Source organism: Acomys russatus, chromosome 29 (assembly GCF_903995435.1).
Source record: "Acomys russatus chromosome 29, mAcoRus1.1, whole genome shotgun sequence".
Lineage (NCBI taxonomy): Eukaryota > Metazoa > Chordata > Mammalia > Rodentia > Muridae > Acomys > Acomys russatus.
Window position 1 is genome coordinate 1159981 of NC_067165.1, and position 17553 is coordinate 1177533.

General features: G+C 42.7%; 1 protein-coding gene across 4 annotated transcripts in view; it reads left to right on the forward strand.

Annotated features, from left to right (window-relative positions):
* The window catches only part of Pde4b (phosphodiesterase 4B), a 433831-nt gene extending 416745 nt beyond the window's left edge, over window positions 1-17086 (forward strand). For 3 of the 4 annotated variants that reach the window (XM_051171541.1, XM_051171542.1, XM_051171543.1), the window contains 9 exons: window positions 1503-1596; window positions 6888-7066; window positions 8353-8451; window positions 8565-8729; window positions 10442-10541; window positions 12387-12541; window positions 12633-12755; window positions 13439-13621; window positions 15968-17086. In XM_051171541.1, the coding sequence (XP_051027498.1) occupies window positions 1503-1596; window positions 6888-7066; window positions 8353-8451; window positions 8565-8729; window positions 10442-10541; window positions 12387-12541; window positions 12633-12755; window positions 13439-13621; window positions 15968-16336 (1467 nt within the window). In that variant the 3' untranslated portion in view covers window positions 16337-17086. Of the gene's footprint in view, window positions 1-637; window positions 877-1502; window positions 1597-6887; window positions 7067-8352; window positions 8452-8564; window positions 8730-10441; window positions 10542-12386; window positions 12542-12632; window positions 12756-13438; window positions 13622-15967 lie in introns of those variants that run through there. The other variant, XM_051171544.1, reaches the window with a different exon arrangement.
* Window positions 17087-17553: the final 467 nt, after the last annotated feature.

Genomic DNA, 17553 nt, shown 5'->3' on the forward strand with positions numbered 1-17553 from the left:
TGAGGTACTTTTTGAACCAAATAAATTAATTCCATCCCCATTCATTCCACTGCGAAAAGAGGGCTAAATGCATCAGCACCCAGTTGGTGGGCAAATAATGTTCCAAAGGCTGGTTGAAAGGAATTCTTGTAATCTGGAAGCCAACTCAGAAAACAGATACAGTTCTAACCTTTTCCAATTAAAAAAAAAAATGCTCAGAGTCAATTAATCAGATGTAGCATCACTTGGAAGCAATTAGAACAGCTGAGCGCTGTGTCAGGCTGCGTCTGCAGAGGATTGTCTGCAGAGGAAGAGAGGGTTAAAGAACACCTAGCTGCAACGGGGGGGAGGGTAGGACCTCAGGTTTACTTAAATATTCATGGGGCTTCCTCCATTTTCATCTTCTGCTTTTTAAAAGATGGCTGTTTCCCAGTCAGACAGCTCCCGGGGGGAATGAGGCTCCCTGCTCCAGGGCTGAGTTGGACTAATCTAGGGTGGAAACCCCTCCGGGCACCAGGACTGTTCCTATCTGAAGACGGGAGTGCTTCAAGCCGGTCATCTGAACGCACTCGCACAGGCTCTTTCTTGCTCCTTCGTACAAGATCTGGTTTCATTACTCTCTCTGTGTGCCTGGGAAGAAGCAGGGAGTGAACGGAGCGTGCGTGCGTGGCGATGGGCTTGCCTGCCGAGGATTAGGAAACACCGCGCATTTGGAAGGCTTTGTCTTTTCTAAGTTTTGACTCTTTAACCACTGGGTCTGCACGGGTTTCCTGATCCTCTGGGGATTGCTCTCATAGCACTGAATTCTTTCAAAGGGATTTGTGGATTGTGGCAAGAAGAGCTTCCAACATGCCTGAGGCAAACTATTTGTTATCTGTATCTTGGGGTTATATTAAGGTGGGTCAAACTGATTGTGTTATGTGTCTTTGGTAGAATGTGATGCTTTTACATCCTCTGTTTTCCGTGGAGTAGAAGGCATGAGCAGGGGTTTAATTTGCAAATACATTTAACCTACTGGAACTTCTTTTAATGAAATAAGAACATCTTTTATTACATTGTATTTTACTGTACTGTAATGTGTTTCAGATCCTTTTTTTTTTTTTTTTTTTTTTTTTTTTTAATTCAACTCTGGTTTAAAAGGATGCTCCCCCATTTTTTTCTTAAACTTTTTACTTAATCTGTTCTCAGTGAATATGTTATCACCTCAAATTATATTTTGGGGTATATTTCTGATTTTCTAATTTAAAAGAGTAGCAATATTTTCAAGTGAAATTATTTTTCCTTTTCCTGAGTCTACAGCTTCAAAAGCAATCAGAAAGCAATTTTAAGAACTGCTTTCTTTTTCTACAGTGACATTGGAATGATTTCAAATGGAGGGGACATTATGATTCGTATCATAGTTTCTATTAACCTAATATAATCGACTGGTACAGTCACTTGGTTCCTAGAAAGTAAAGTTGCAAATACAGCGATCATTTGCTCTTTCTGAGACACTTAATGTGCTTTCTCCTCTTTATCAACAGTTCAAAAGGATGCTGAACCGGGAGCTGACACACCTCTCAGAGATGAGCAGATCAGGGAACCAGGTGTCTGAATACATTTCAAACACGTTCTTAGGTAAGGCCCTAACAGGAAAGCCCGCTGAGCCTCTGCAGGGTGAATATCTCTACAACCTACCAAGGACATCCCTGCGGAGGGGTTAAGCACCGAAAGCGAATCCACCCAAGATAAGAGCTGAAGCCAGTCTCTATAGGAAAACAATAAGCAAGAAAATAATGTCTTTAAAATGATAATAACCAATAAGGAGAACGGGTTAGGATGGGTTGCTTGCATTTACATGGAATCATATTACTGTACCCCTCCCTACAAGGACCCTCAGAGCTGCTCAAGGTCCAGGACCCACCCCAGCAACTCTTCTACCAGCATCTCCAAAAAAATTTTTTTTTCAATTCTTCTAGTAACTGGGCTTTAAGACTAAAAGCTTTGCTCTTAGATGTTTTGTAAAGGATGTGCCACCTCTGCAGAGTCCTGTAGAGTATGTTGAGGAAACAATTTGACTGTCCATTTACGAGGTTATTTCCCAGGGATGAATACATGGAGAAGAGGGGTAGGGGTTCATGTCTAAGAGACGTTGTTGTCTCTAAGCAGTACCACTGTCTTCTCACTCTGATCTTTTAGTGTTCTCTGACGTCATGTGAACAGTTCTTAACATGTAGCAGTGGCCATAGCTTTGCAGGGGTGGGCCTCAATTATTCTGTATGTCTTGCTTGACCCTTAGGAATTCCTTAAATTGTCTTAAGGGTAACTTTAATATCATGAATTCTTTCTGTCTATTTTAATGAAGTCAGCAGAATCAGTGTGTGTACCTCAAAAATGCATGGGAACCCCCAAATTCTGATTCTGCTCACTCTGAAATATCCTTGCTTATGCAGCTCCATTCCATGCCCCCCTCCACCCCCGCAAGGAAATAACCCATTCTTACAGCTAAGCACCACACCTTCCTTTTTTTTTTCCTGGCACAGTCTCTTATTAAATAAGAATTTGCTCTGGTGTCTTATGGAGCACAGTCGGCTTGCAGCTTTGTTTTAAGAATCAGTCCCATTTCTTTCCCACCAAAGCAGTTCCTTCTAACAGCGTATCAACCAGATTTCTCAGCAGCAGCAGCAGCCCATGCAGAGCTCAGTACAACATTACTGTACAGCCCGTGGTCACATCCAGCAGATCAGCAAACTGCAGATCAGCAGGCAGAGGCCGTCTGCACTCTTGCCATGTGTGGGTGTCCTCCAGCACCTGCTGTTCCCCTGGTGCAGTTGCAACAATCTATGGCAGAGAACAAAGGAGAGAAATTTTTATGCATACTCAGTTTTCCAGACATGGCTGGAGAAGGCATGTGCACCAACCCATTTCTTCCCTTGGCTTTCCTGTTTTCTCTGAACACAGGGGTCTCCCTGTACCCCACCCCCACCATCTCCGATACATATCTTGGTTCATGAAACATTCAATTATTTTGCATAAGCTGGGAACTGTTTTCAGGACACGTGACAGGTACTGACAACAGGAGAGAAGAGTGAAATGAGCACAGTTTATTTCCTCATGCATTGCAGTTTATAATCCCTGGCCTTCAGCGGGTTAACGCTTCCCTCACTATTAGTATTAGAAGGATGGTGTGTGCAATTATGTATGTATATGCACTTGAGTGTGTACTTTGCAAACACAAATAGGCTAGATGGGGAAATGGGAGAGTTCTTTAAGAAAAAAGAAACACACACAGAAAAGATGCAAACACACTAGAGGCACTAGCTGCTTCATCTGAAATGTGGGAACCTCAGGAGAGGCTCAGCTTTTCTTCTAACTTGACAGTCTGTGGTCTGTCATGGACTGAGTTGCTCAGCAGCATCCCTGAGACAAACTTGACCCCTCTGTAATGAGCACCAGACTTGCAATTTGTACAATCGAAGCTTGCTTCTGCACTGTAAACGCAGGCCATGGAGCTCTTAGTCCTGTCTTAGAGGGAAGGAGTGTTTCTGGAGGACCACAAGGCTGCCTCATAAACTGCCACACCTGCAGCGGACTTCAGGGCCCTCGGGGTACAATTCCTCATTCTGCAGGAAGCAGAACTGAAGTTGAGATGAAGGAATAAATCCAGTCTAAGGTTACCTGACTTGTATATTGTATTTCCAAGCCAGAACCAGTAACTCTCTAGGCTTTTAGGAACAAATACTATATACCCTTAAGAAATTCATAAGAGCATAAGGAATAGATTCCCATTTAAGGGTGTGACATGGATACTATTTTGGAAATGTTTTCCATAGAAATCAGGATGGTTGGAAATGAAAACGAAGGATTAGCGATTTCGAGGTATACAAAAGGCTTTGTTCTGAAAATAGCAACCATTGCAGAACAAAATGAGATGATTATCTCGGTTGAGGTTATACTTAAAAAGAATATCCCAGAAAGACTCAGGGAATGTTAAAACCTGCCCTACAGAAAGAAAGTGCATCTCCTCAAACAGTCATCTCTGAAACATGTGTGTTTTCCCATCCAAAAAGACAGCGTTCAGGTGGGATGCAGAGGGCCGAACAGTGAGCCATGGACCAATCTAGGTACTTATTATTGCTATCATATAGGGTGTGGATGCAGACCACATATATAAAACAAGATTTTTAAGTATTATATTAAAAGCTAGTTGATATTTTACAGACTAAGACTTTTCTTTTTAAATGTTCTTCCATCTCATCTCTAAAGCTAGGGCTTTAAGGTTTGAAGAAAAAAATTTCAGAATTTTCATGATCGCAGGATGCTGAGATGTCGCAAACAAAACACCTCAAGTTATGCCAAAAACAGTGTTTGGATAAGATTGGTTTTCATATTTGTTTTTGTTTGATTGTGTACACGCTTGCTTTGAAGTGGCCGATGGTGTGCCTACCACATTTGGACCCCTAGAAATGCTAATCCACTGAGGGTTTCTCGCCATTTTTGAGTCTGTGCTTCAGGTTGTTTCCATAGTCCTGGCGAAGGGTTCACCAGAGGAAATTCCGAATAGGGAAGCCTGTCACTTGTTCCAGTGCCTGTGTGCACAGGGGAACACCCATGCATGTCGCTGGTGCCCTTGTGAATAATGCTTCTCTTTATTGCCGTGTTCCAGACACAGCGGTTGTTCTGGGCAATTACTCACTGGTGCAGGGAACCTTTAATTAACCAAAACCAAGAAGGCTGCTGGTCCCCCCAGAGATGCTTAAATCTGCAGAGGACCTGGGGAATCCAGATGCCTTTTAAGTAAAATCTGAAAAAGTGCAGTTGGGAAAAGCAAGAGCTATTGCGACCTTTCATTTTAGAAAAAAAAAAAATAGTAGTTATTAGCGATGAAGTGACAGAGAGAAAGGGAATTTCAAAATTAAAATGGCATATAGTTTCCACACCAGAGACCTTGTGGCAGGAAAAAGGTTTTCTTTTAACAGGAACCTCAAGGCCTGGGGTTCTCTGGGCTGTTAAACACAAAATAATTGCAGAATAAATATCTGTTAACTAGGTTGCCCTTTGAGTTTGGGCAAGTGGCTGACTCCATCTGAGAAATGATGTGGGACTGTTATTTGTTTCCAAATCTAGTTAAAATCATTCAGGCAGCAGAGGAATTACATGTGTGTATTTAGTAGAGGTGGGTGGGCCCATACATTTTGTTGTTGTTTTTTGGTTTTGTTTACTTTTGGTTTTATTTGTTTGTTTGCAATTTCTCCAATGCTAGTTGATACTAAATAGTTTGGCAACATCTAAAACCAACTGAAGTGACTAAAATTTTCTAATCAAAAAGTTATGGTTTTGTGAGCACCTAGGGGCCTTCCAGGGATGCTGGGGATAGGAAATGATGGGCTCCCCCAATAGCCAGGTGGAAAGCCGGCCATGAAGCCGGCCCTATCTTACCGCACTTGGTTTGCTTTGATGGAGTGTCTCCAGGGCCTGTAAGCTGGCAGATGTCCCTAAGGAGGACACATGGATACGCCGCCGTCATCTGCTGGAGTCAGAAAGCAATCCCTGTCCCAGCATGCCATCTGGAAGCATGCCATTTTCAAATGGGGATGCTGTGGCTGTACTGATTCTCACTGTGACAAGCAGAGATAAACGCAGGCACTTCTGAGAGCCACATTAAGTATTTCAGACATAGGTGGCATTTAGTTCAAGGGAGAAGTGGGCCGGCCATGCAAGCAATGGTTACCTTTGTGCAACTACAGGCACCCCTGTAACAGCACAGAGGGGATATAGACAGCGTCATATGCACTCGGGATTCTCTGCAAAACGAAGTACAGTTTTTGATAGTTAATAGATAATAACAATATATAAGAAAGGTTCTCCTCTGTACTAATACCAGCTCTACCATCACCTGAGATTATTATCAATAGTTAATAAGCATAAACATATTAGGAGATAAAATGCTTATTGTGGATATGAGGCCTTATTATTTATTAGAAGAATTAATTGGCACAAAGCATGAAGATCAATTTTTAGTCTTCTCCCAAACCTCAAATGGCAATGAACCAAAGCTTTAAAATAATCATCTGAAGGTTATGAAACCATTTATTTTTCCTTATATACACATTCTTATTTAAATCGAGTCTGATTGAGTCCATACAAATTTTTACATAGAAAAAAGAATAAGAACATAATGAGAATATAGTTTGCTTTTGTTAAACTGGGTCTGTCTTTTACAATGGGCTTTTTGTTGTTGTTTGTTGTGAGATGTGTCCCATGTAGCCTAGGCTAGCCTCCAGTTACTTACGTAGGTCTTTGGGGTTTTTTTTGTCTTTTGTTTTTTGTTTTTTGACTTTTTTTTTTTAACTTTTTTTATTAATTTATTCTTGTTACATCTCAATGCTTATCCCATCCCTTGTATCCTCCCATTCCTCCCTCCCTCCCATTTTCCCCTTACTCCCCTCCCCTATGACTCTCACTGAGGGGGACTTCTCACGTGGGTCTTTGAATCTTTGTCCTCCTGCTTCTGCTTCCCCAGTGCTGGGATTACAGGCCTATACCACTATATCCACTGACAAACATCTTATGCATAATAATGTCACTCACTTTAATAAAAAAATCTCTCTATAAATATTGACACTCCACTTTGAAAATATGAGTATAGTTCTGGGCTATTTTGAAAATAAAAGGCTTGAGACTTATCTCTGCCACTTCTTAGATAAGTTACTTGCTCCTCTGGGCCTCAGTTTACCTTCACAGTAGCATGGAACCACACGTATGTCTCGTACCTACTTCACAGGACCATCCTCCAATCCAGTGAGGCCATGCCACAAGAGGTCTTTATGAAACCTAAACCTATTACACGTGGCTGACGTTGTTCTGAGCACCACTATGTGCTCACAGGCACACATGTGCTCAAAAGCATGTTCACTGCTCTGTTGTAGACAAGCAGAATGATGTGGAGATCCCGTCTCCCACCCAGAAGGACCGGGAGAAGAAGAAGAAGCAGCAGCTCATGACCCAGATAAGTGGAGTGAAGAAACTGATGCACAGCTCCAGCCTGAACAACACAAGCATCTCGCGCTTCGGAGTCAACACGGAAAACGAGGACCATCTAGCCAAGGTGAGCATGAGCTGAGTATGTGTGCACACAGCTCTTTATTGTGCACGTACATGCGAATGCACACACACACACACACAAACGCACACATGCACACACGCACACTTGCGAGCACCCCATCCACCACTTAGGAAAGAAGAGGGATCATGTATACTTATATACTTTGCTATTGAGTTTTATGAGGAGGAAGCCCAGGTAGCCTCTTTGTCCATTGCTGGAACACCTGACTATACCAAAAGACTGTCCCTTTGTCCTGAGGACAGGCTCAGTAATGGAGAGCCCCTTGTGGACAGTGCATCCTGTTTGGGGACGACACGGGGAAAGTCCCAGGGAAAGCTGGCAGGTTGGGCTGCATTATCCCAGAGGATTGGCGGGGCTAAAAATAACATGAAGAGCCAGTGACCGCACTGACCATGAAGCCCAAACCCAGGAGCAGAGGAATGGAGGAAGGTCCATTACCCCTGTAGGAGGCTGCACCGACACTAGCCGCTAAGGTCCTTGCAGCCTGGTCAAAGACTGAAGTGAGTGAGCGTCCTCTGAGCAAAACTTTTTCCCGGGAGTCCTTCTGAAAACTGCCATCAGAGAAAAGTCAATTAAACATTGGGCCAAGCCTCGGGCCAGTTATTCAAAGTGAAATAAATTACTCCCCCCAAGCAGATCGTCTTTGGGGTAATCCCACGGCAAAGGTCTGAATGATGTTCCTTCTGTGTCTGTGGGTGGCCCATCAGCCCTAAGACATAACCCAAACCAGGCAGGCTTCATGACCTGTTAATGCTAAGTCAGGATTGAGCACTACACACTCTGGCAGCCGAGCGTCCCTGACGTGGCTTCAGGGATAATGAGCAAAAGCTGCCACAATTTCCCAGACACAGTTATGCAGCTGTTGCTGATGGGCCATCGAGGACACGGCGGGGGAGGGAGGAGCGGGGGGCGGGGGGGAGCGGGGGAGACCAGCGAACAGGAGCAGCAGCCTGTGCTCATTGGAGCTGCCTTTGAAAGCGGCATCAGTTGAAGACGGGTGCTTAGCAAAAATAGGTCAGCAACTGAATTTATAACCACAAACACACTTGGGTGTTTCTTAACAAAAGAATATACAGAGACCTGTAGTTATGGCGAAGACAATATCCATCCCGCCACTCTCAGTTCATAATTATGCAACCAGACACTCTAAACAAACACACGAGAGACTCAGTGGCCAATTTCCCCAAGGAAAATCTTTTAAAGCATTTTACCAAAAAAAAAAAAAAAAAAAAACTAGTATTCTTAAACGTCTCTGATTTTGATTGCAGGAGCTGGAAGACTTGAACAAATGGGGCCTTAACATCTTCAACGTGGCTGGGTACTCACATAACCGGCCCCTCACATGCATCATGTATGCCATATTCCAGGTGAGAACGCTGGCGCGAACACTGCTTAGCCAGGAGCGCAGCTCGTCGTTTTACACCCCAGGTTGTTTTTATGACACCCACTTACTCATACCCTCATCCATTTTACTACATAGGAAAGAGACCTTCTAAAGACATTCAAAATCTCATCCGACACCTTTGTAACCTACATGATGACTTTAGAAGACCATTACCATTCTGATGTGGCATACCACAACAGCCTGCATGCCGCTGACGTGGCCCAGTCAACCCATGTTCTCCTTTCTACGCCAGCATTGGATGTGAGTAGATACGATCTGTTTTGCATACTTACCCATTCAGCCTTTTTAAAAGTATCATAAATGTACAATACATTTATGGAAATGATACACTTGAATGACCCTGAGTACTTGAACTCCTGGGGCATTCAGCGATTTGGGTTTCTTATGAAAATAGGGAACACTTCTACTTCCCTCATTTTCCAGTGTCAGTGTAATGACCCCTTTTCCATCTTTGCCATCTGAAGGTTACTTAATCATCAGACAATGAATTGGTAACCTGTTTTCATCATATTCCTAGTAAGAGATACGATGCATCTCAAGGCATCTTCTTTAGTGATGATGGTATACATACAGTGTATGTGTTCATCTGAATTGGCCAATATACACTCATCCCAGGCCCTGAAGAAGATATAATGTATATGTAATATGAAATGCTCTGTGTAGTCTCTGTTAGGGATAAACATATAGACTCATTTTCCTAGGAGTCCCTGAGAACCAAGAGCAGATGGGTTAATAAATAGAAGCCAAGAGAAATTATTCCCCAAAACTTCTGCAGAGATAACTATGACTCTTATAGAGCATGCTTTCTCATGGGCTACCATAGTTAGCAATGTGCCCAGCCATGCCACCTCTGGGCAGATGGCAATAGTGAGTAACCAGGCACTTCCAAAATGTACTGCCTGCTGGCCAAGTCTCATCCTGCCCCTTTGGCAGACTCAGTTTGGGAGTTGGAGAAAGGCTAAACTCTTTGCTTGACTTTCATGTGATCTGAGAAAAGAAATCTAAGACAACTGGCTAAAGTTTGATGGAGCTAAGGGGAAAAAAAACTAATATTACTTTTGAACTCATGAAGTGGAGTAGCACTATTTACCTAGTGTTATAGATACCTATGACTTGGCTGTAAGTTGACTATGAGTGTTACAGACTTTAAAAAAAAAGAGTATGGAATGCTTGGTGTATGATAGGATTAGTCTTTGGGGGAAGACATAGAAAATGAGCTACCATTTCAATGAATGGAAGAGTCATGGCTTCAGGAGGATTAAGAACTAGTCATATTGCATGCCTAAGAGGCACTAGATTCAAACCACTGTGCGTGAGGGAGGATGAGGACAGAGAGGCCTTCTCGACAGTGTGAAGAAATAAAGCAATTAGACATTAGGCTTCATTTCTTAGACATGTTCTCGACTCTAGCCCATAGTAAACATGCAGTGGGTGTGTGGGTCAATTACTGCATATATGACAGTTTATGACCTCACTATAAAATAAACTTTGGCAAATATTTTATCATTTGCCTCCCAAATCTGGAGTTTAACCTCTTCTCGCCCTAGTTACTTAGCTTGCCTGGGTATGAAGAGTACCTGCCGCATTCGCAGAGCCAGTGTGACTTGCATCTTTGACTGCCACAGACTGTGTTACCTAAGCATCATATTGCTATACATCCAAGCAGCAACTGTAGGCATCCACACACATCATCAACACTGTGCTAATGACCTACCAAACCTCAGCCTACGGGCTCAATATGGCATGAGTTCTGGTAAATCACCCTTCTCACATCAGAGATTGTATGGTGGTAAACAGAGTCTTAGGCTCTATTAATCAACATTCTGAGCTATTATATAAAAACAACAGTGCCTCTCCCAACAAGAGGGAAATGTGGTACTTGAAACAGACGAAACTGAAGAGTGAGACAGGTATGTTGGATATGGAGTTAATGGGCTCCTTTGAACCTACAGGCTGTCTTCACAGACCTGGAAATCCTGGCTGCCATTTTTGCAGCTGCCATCCACGATGTTGATCATCCTGGAGTCTCCAATCAGTTTCTCATCAACACAAGTGAGTTCACCACTGCACAGTCATTCTAGATCATTCTGTGATTCACTGCAGTTTTCCCTCCTAATGTTTTCATTATGGGTAATAACAAGGGCAATAATGAGGTAATCCTTCCATCCCATGAAAATTGCTCAGGCCTTTCCTGGATACTGTGTCCAGCTTGTCAACACAGTGTTTGAAGTGCATGGAGAACTTGGAGAGGGTCAGGGGAAAGCCATAAAAGCAAAGTTCAAAAGCTTGGAAAAAATACAATATGGAAAGAAAGAATGAAAGACTTGAAGTAGCCCAGCAAGACTAGGGAGGCTTGGGTATGTGACAGTGGCTCTCAGTCTTCTATGAGGCTAACATACACAACATAGTAAGCCATGAGTGTACCTCTATCCTAGAGCATAGGCAGAGATGCTAAGCCTGAGCATAACAGCTTTCATATAGAAGTAACATTCCCTGTGGAATACTGGCATAGGTCTCTACAGTTCAAGAGGAAGGGTCATTAGAAGGTCCACACATTTTCTTCTAACTACACAGCTTTGACTACACGTTGTCAAGCAGCTGAGGGAATGACCTGGTTTGACCAGCCTCAGGATGCGAAACTATCCCCAAAGCTTTATCATACTCAAAATATTTGATTTTTGTGCTCTTCCGAATCCATTCATTGTCTCAGGGGGTGCTCCATCTCTGTGCGCCCAAGAATATTTTCCCTTGGTAGCATTGGTTAGCCCATTATGATCATGATGGACATCCAGGGCTGGCAGTCTTCTGCAGGTGCAGCCTGAGCTTCTGCTAGAGGGGGCCTTCTGCGGATTATCTTCAAGATATTCTGAGTACCCGAAGCCAGGGCCACACTGGATTTCTGTCTCATTGTTAACATCTTGTTCTTCTATTTTAAAAAAATCAACAACATAAACTTGTAGACAAGCTTTTTCGCATAGGTTAGTTCAGTCAATTTAGCATGCTGCTAGTTTGGGTCACTGAGGATCTCTAGCTACCTACAGAACTGAGACACATATAAAGCATGTTTGTAAATCTGTGCCCTTGGCTATGGAGTTATCAGAACAAAGAGACTTAAATTACTTCGGAGAAAACTATGGTCTATGAGAGAGACCACTAATGTGTAGTAGGCACATACTGCATCACTTGGCTGTTATTCTTAGTTGAGATAAAACATGATTTAATGAGTTTGATGACCGTATTTTTGGGTACAAAGCTGTATCATACAAAATATAGAAAAAGCAGAGTGGAATTTGTAGTCTGGGTGCCTAAGCATTGTGATGTCTCATATAGAAGCCAAGAAAACAGAAAATCTAATGTCCACATTGTTTTTTTTTTTTAAATTCATGCTTAGTTGTCATATTTGAAGAAACTTCCAAAATCTACATTTTTGGGGGTAAAATAAGATTTTATGTCAACACTTTATCTTTTTTGAAAATGTAAACTCATAATCGTCAGAGGTTGGGAAGTGTCTGCGAAAGTGAGTAGAGTTTGAAAATCTCAATACTTTGGATAATGTGTTGCAGCATTTTCATCTCATTCCTTTTCAAAACGCATGAGAACTTAAAGGAAATTGTAAGCTGAGGGGAAAATACAGTTTATCTAATGTCAAATTCTTCATCTCATATGGAAGAGAAAAGGAGCCTTAGGACTGAATTTTAATGAAAGGCAAAGCATGCGTAGTAATATCTCCTAGATCATTTTGTTGTTGGTCTGCCTCCCTAGTATGTAATGACCTATGGATTATGGCTCCTGAAATAAGTTAAAAAGAGCTAGATCAAATTTCACATTGAAGCAATGCCAATGTTTTGATAATACAATTTTATTACATTTTTTATTGTCATCATTTTTCTTTATTAGATTCAGAACTTGCTTTGATGTACAATGATGAATCTGTGTTGGAAAACCACCACCTTGCTGTGGGATTCAAACTGCTGCAAGAGGAACACTGCGACATCTTCCAGAATCTTACCAAGAAACAACGCCAGACACTCAGGAAAATGGTCATTGACATGGTAAGCTGTCGGCCCACATTCCTTGCTTACATTTGCCATTTTCTCTTATAAACTGACTTGATTAAGGGTTTGAATTCTGTTTTTACCCAAGGTGTTAGCAACCGATATGTCCAAACATATGAGCCTCCTGGCAGACCTCAAAACGATGGTAGAAACGAAAAAGGTGACAAGCTCTGGTGTTCTCCTCCTGGACAATTATACTGACCGGATACAGGTATCTGATGTTTAACACAAAGCCAATCCAAAGAAAACCAAGTAGTATTTAGAAAAAGAAAATAGAAGTCTAATCAGTTGTATGACCTAGGTTAATACTATACCTTTGGGCATATTTTTAAAAACAAGTTAAGAAAATAGAGTTTATCTATTCATTTATGAAATAAATAATACTCTACTCATTGAATTACTTAGTTCTAAAATTGAATTGCAACGTGAATTTATGTTAGGGCATATGTGACTGTTGGCCCTCAATGCTCACATTTGAATAAAAATTCCACCAACTGGAAGCTTGTTAGGTCTGTTTGGCTAAACAAATTCCCATCAGGGGGTCTTTTTCCACACTTGGAAAAATCTAAAAGCAACTACTTTAGGTTATTCTTTGCATTCTTTCCAAACTAAGGAAAGAAGTGTTAGCAGAGTTTGACTTCTAATACACCCTCCTGTTTTTACGTAAAAAAGCTATCAGTCTAGAATAATATACACACTTCCTGTTTTAGCTCTAATGGTAAATAACCAACCCTGGTCAGCACCACTGAAATGCTGTTCTTTTGATGGGTGTATTGTAATTATATTCAACTAAAATGTTCTTGGTACAAAGTGTACCGGGATGTCAGGGATAAGATGTTCTGGTGACGGTTATACTTAGTTTTATGGGATTTTTCCAAAACTTGATCATTCCAGGTCCTTCGCAACATGGTACACTGTGCAGACCTGAGCAATCCCACCAAGTCCTTGGAATTATATCGGCAATGGACCGACCGCATCATGGAGGAATTTTTCCAACAGGGAGACAAAGAACGGGAGAGGGGGATGGAGATTAGCCCAATGTGCGATAAACACACTGCCTCTGTGGAAAAGTCCCAGGTATCTATCTACCTACCCTGAGACGTTTCAATGTTTCTATGCACTCTGCCAATGGTAGGACTGGAGACTTCTACCTAATGCCTTTCTTTTCGCGCATGCGCGTGCGTGCGTGCGTGTGTGCGTGCGTACGTGCGTGCGTGCGTGTGTGTGTGTGTGTGTGTGTGAAATGATAAAGAGATAGCTATACGCTTACTTCTCCTGTGTGCTTTATTCATTGGCTTTGTTTCACGGGAGGAGATTAATCGAAGTTTTCAGTTGTCTAAGACCTTATCAGAGTCAGTGGACACTTGAGTACCTCTACCTTCCACGGCCCTGTCTAGATTCCTCCTCGTTGCCCCCTCTCCATCTAGGCCCTCCAGTCCTTCTCTTTTCTCTCCAAACTTCTGTTGCTCTCTCCTTAGTCGAACAGGATGTCCCCATTATCAAAGAGAAAAAGCCCCATCTTTGCCATGTAACTACAAGTGTCTTTCCCAGTGTGAGGCAAAAACGAAACAAACAAACAAATTTCCTCTTGGTCTCGTTTGCTGACTTCTTAGTGACACAGTTGTCCTCTCTGTCATGGGGACAGGTTCCCCCCCCCCAAGTGTCATAATGTCATCATCCACACTGCTGCTTTGTTCATGGGCTTTGTTGGACTTTATATGCTTGCTCTAGTAAGAAAGCTTCTCACCAGAAGTTCTTAGAATTTGAGGCTTTCTCATCTCAGGACTCAGAGAATAAACAACCAATGACAGCCTTCTATGAAAGGCTGAAGCATTTCTTACTAAAAGCAAAGCAAACAAAGAAAGGAAATGACTGCACTGTGTTGTTACTCATATTTGTCCATTGCTGTGAGCTTGTTTCTAGTCCTTGGAAAACACTTTGAAAATGGGTCTCTAACATCCATTAAACCATATATAAAGCGATAAGAGAGAAAAACGGTGGGTGGGGGCAAAGTAATATCTGAGTCACCCAGGCTAATTCTTGTAACCAACGCAGATCAGAGCTTCCCTGACTTTAGCACGAGTCTTCTCATTAAGTTAGTAAAGAACCATTAAAAGGCATAATACATCCATGCTCTGACACACCCACATGCGTGCACATACGTGCATACATACGTACATACATACATATACATATATATACATACAGACATACATGTGCATACACACATTACATACACACATGCATGCACATACACACACATAACCCATACATATGTACGTACACATATACATCCATGCATACACATACACAGAGTGGAGTGGGGCAGAATCTCACATATAGCCAAAGTTCTTGTATATACAATTTGAATATTTAAATATGGTATGGCAACACACCATAATATTGTTGGAGGAAGGTTTCCAGTGGAGTGAAAAGATACCAACAAAATGTTCCAAAGAGACCCTAGCTTCATCTCCCCCTTGACCCTAATTCAGCATCTCTCCAGCCCCGCTCCCCACCATGATGGAGGTGGGCAGGGGGCGGGAGGGGGAATTCCATTCCCTTATCCAGTGGCGCCTGTTCTCTCTCTACCTGCCCCAATGCCCTGTTTCCTGTTTGTCTGACCGTGGGGAGGTCAGTTTAAGGCCGCTTAGCTAGCTCCTGCAGGATGTGGAGCCTCTGTGTAAACTACAAGAAACCCACAACCTCAGATTTATGCTCTTGCCCTGGGCAAAAAGAACTGCTTAATTGTTTTTATTTTCCTTCTTCCTCCTGATGGGAGTGACTGCGTGCACTGTGAATCCTAAGCAATAGCAGCAGTCGTCACAGTGGAGATATTTGTTTGTTTAGGGTTTGAATTGTTTTCAAGTTTTTATTATTGTTGTTTTAAGGCAAAGGTTTGAGACATTGCAGAAGAGTGGAGGACTGGGCTCCCATCATCCCAAGCATATTCTGAGTTATCAGGGAGAGAATGTCGAAATAGAACACTTCAGAACTGGGGCTTCCTTTAGAGAATGAGTCACAGAACCCAAGCAGCGACAAAGTCATTCCCAGCTACATCCAGACTTAGCTGGCAGGTGTGAAAGGAAAAAGTGTGCTGTAGTGAGATAGATGATCACAGGTTTTGCAATCAGACAAAGTGGAGAGTAGGCCCCACATCTACCGCTTAGGTGCTACACAACCCTCTCTACTGGGTTTAGTCTGCATGGGTCTTAGTTTCCTCCTTTGTAAACAGCAGGCAGCAATACTTTGCAGGATTGAGAGGTGTTTGCCAGTATTGTATACAGTACAGCCCCAAATAAATAAATATCTTACTGTTGGTCCCCTTGAGTTAGTCTTCTCTCTTTATATTGAAACCAAGATGGCATGGTTGGTTTTCAAGGGCCCATGCAATAACAGATGTGTGCACCTCTTTCCCTCCAGGTTGGTTTCATTGACTACATTGTCCATCCTCTATGGGAGACCTGGGCAGACCTGGTACAGCCTGATGCTCAAGACATTCTAGACACATTAGAAGATAACAGGAACTGGTACCAGAGCATGATACCTCAGAGCCCATCCCCACCCCTGGATGAGAGAGGCAGGGACTGCCAGGGGCTTATGGAGAAGTTTCAGTTTGAACTAACCCTTGAAGAAGAGGACTCTGAAGGACCAGAAAAGGAGGGAGAAGAAGGCCACAACTATTTCAGCAGCACAAAGACACTTTGTGTGATCGACCCAGAGAACAGGGATTCTCTGGAAGAGACTGACATAGACATCGCAACAGAAGACAAGTCTCCGACCGACACATAATCTCCCTTTGTGTGGAGATGAACATTCCACCCCGTGACAAGCATGCCAGCTGAGTGGTAGGGCCAGCCTACCGTGGCCAAGACCTGCACGGGACAAAGGCCACCTGGCCTTTCCAGTTACTTGAGTTTGGAGCCAGAATGCGAGGCCGTGAAGCAAATAGCAGTTCCATGCTTTCTTGCTTGCAAGCTTGGCGGAGGCCCGCAGCTTGTATGTGGTAGTAGAGGTCAGACCCCGTCACAGCTACATGGCTTGAAAACAGAGGACACAATGCTGAGAGATTGCTCTGCACTAGGTGTTGGGAAGCTGTCCCGACAGGTGACTGAACTCACTAACAACTTCATTTTTAAGTCCCACCCATCCCGTTGTCTGCCAACCTGTGTGCCTTTTTTGTAAAATGTTCTCGTGTCTTTGAAATGCCTGTTGAATATCTAGAGTTTAGTATCAACTTCTACACAGACATGTGTTTAAATTTGACACAAACTTTTTTGAGTCTTTCTGGAAAAAACAAAAATGAAAGAAAACAATTTCCCTTCTTTCTTGGGCAATATCTTTGGCTTTATTCCAGTTAACTATTGCGAACAGACAGGAAGATGCACTTCTAACCACATGCCACTTCCTTCTCTGTGCAATCTGACGCCACAGTGGCCCCTGCAACTTAGATGTTTGCCTGTTTTGAGCACTATTTTCCCCTGTGAAATCACTCTGCTTTGCTTTAAACTGATGGAGAAAGCCTAGCAAACTAGGAGATGGGGGTGAGGTTGGGGGGGGGGGGAGCTGTGGCATTTGCCATCAGTCTACGTCGCGCTCAGTCGCGTAAGGCCATGTGTGCTGCTGTGTCCCAGCCTCCATGCCACTGTGAGTGGCACACCCCCGGCAACCTTTCTCTCTCACCTCTTCCTCACTCAACTATACTATTTTCAACTTAATGCTGCCATCTTTGTCTTGCACTGCCTTCCTGCACTAACACTTCCCTCTCTTCCTGTTTATAACCATGTATTTATTATGTAATGTACATATTGTAATGTTTTGTAAGTTATTAATTTATATATCTAACATTGCCTGCCAATGGTGGTGTTAAATTTGTGTAGAAAACTCTGCCTAAGAGTTGCAACTTTTTCTTGTAATGTTTTGTATTGTGTATTATATAACCCAAACATTGCTTAGGAGAGACTTCATGAAGCCCCATTAGGAGTGAGGACAGGAAAAGCCGTTGTTCC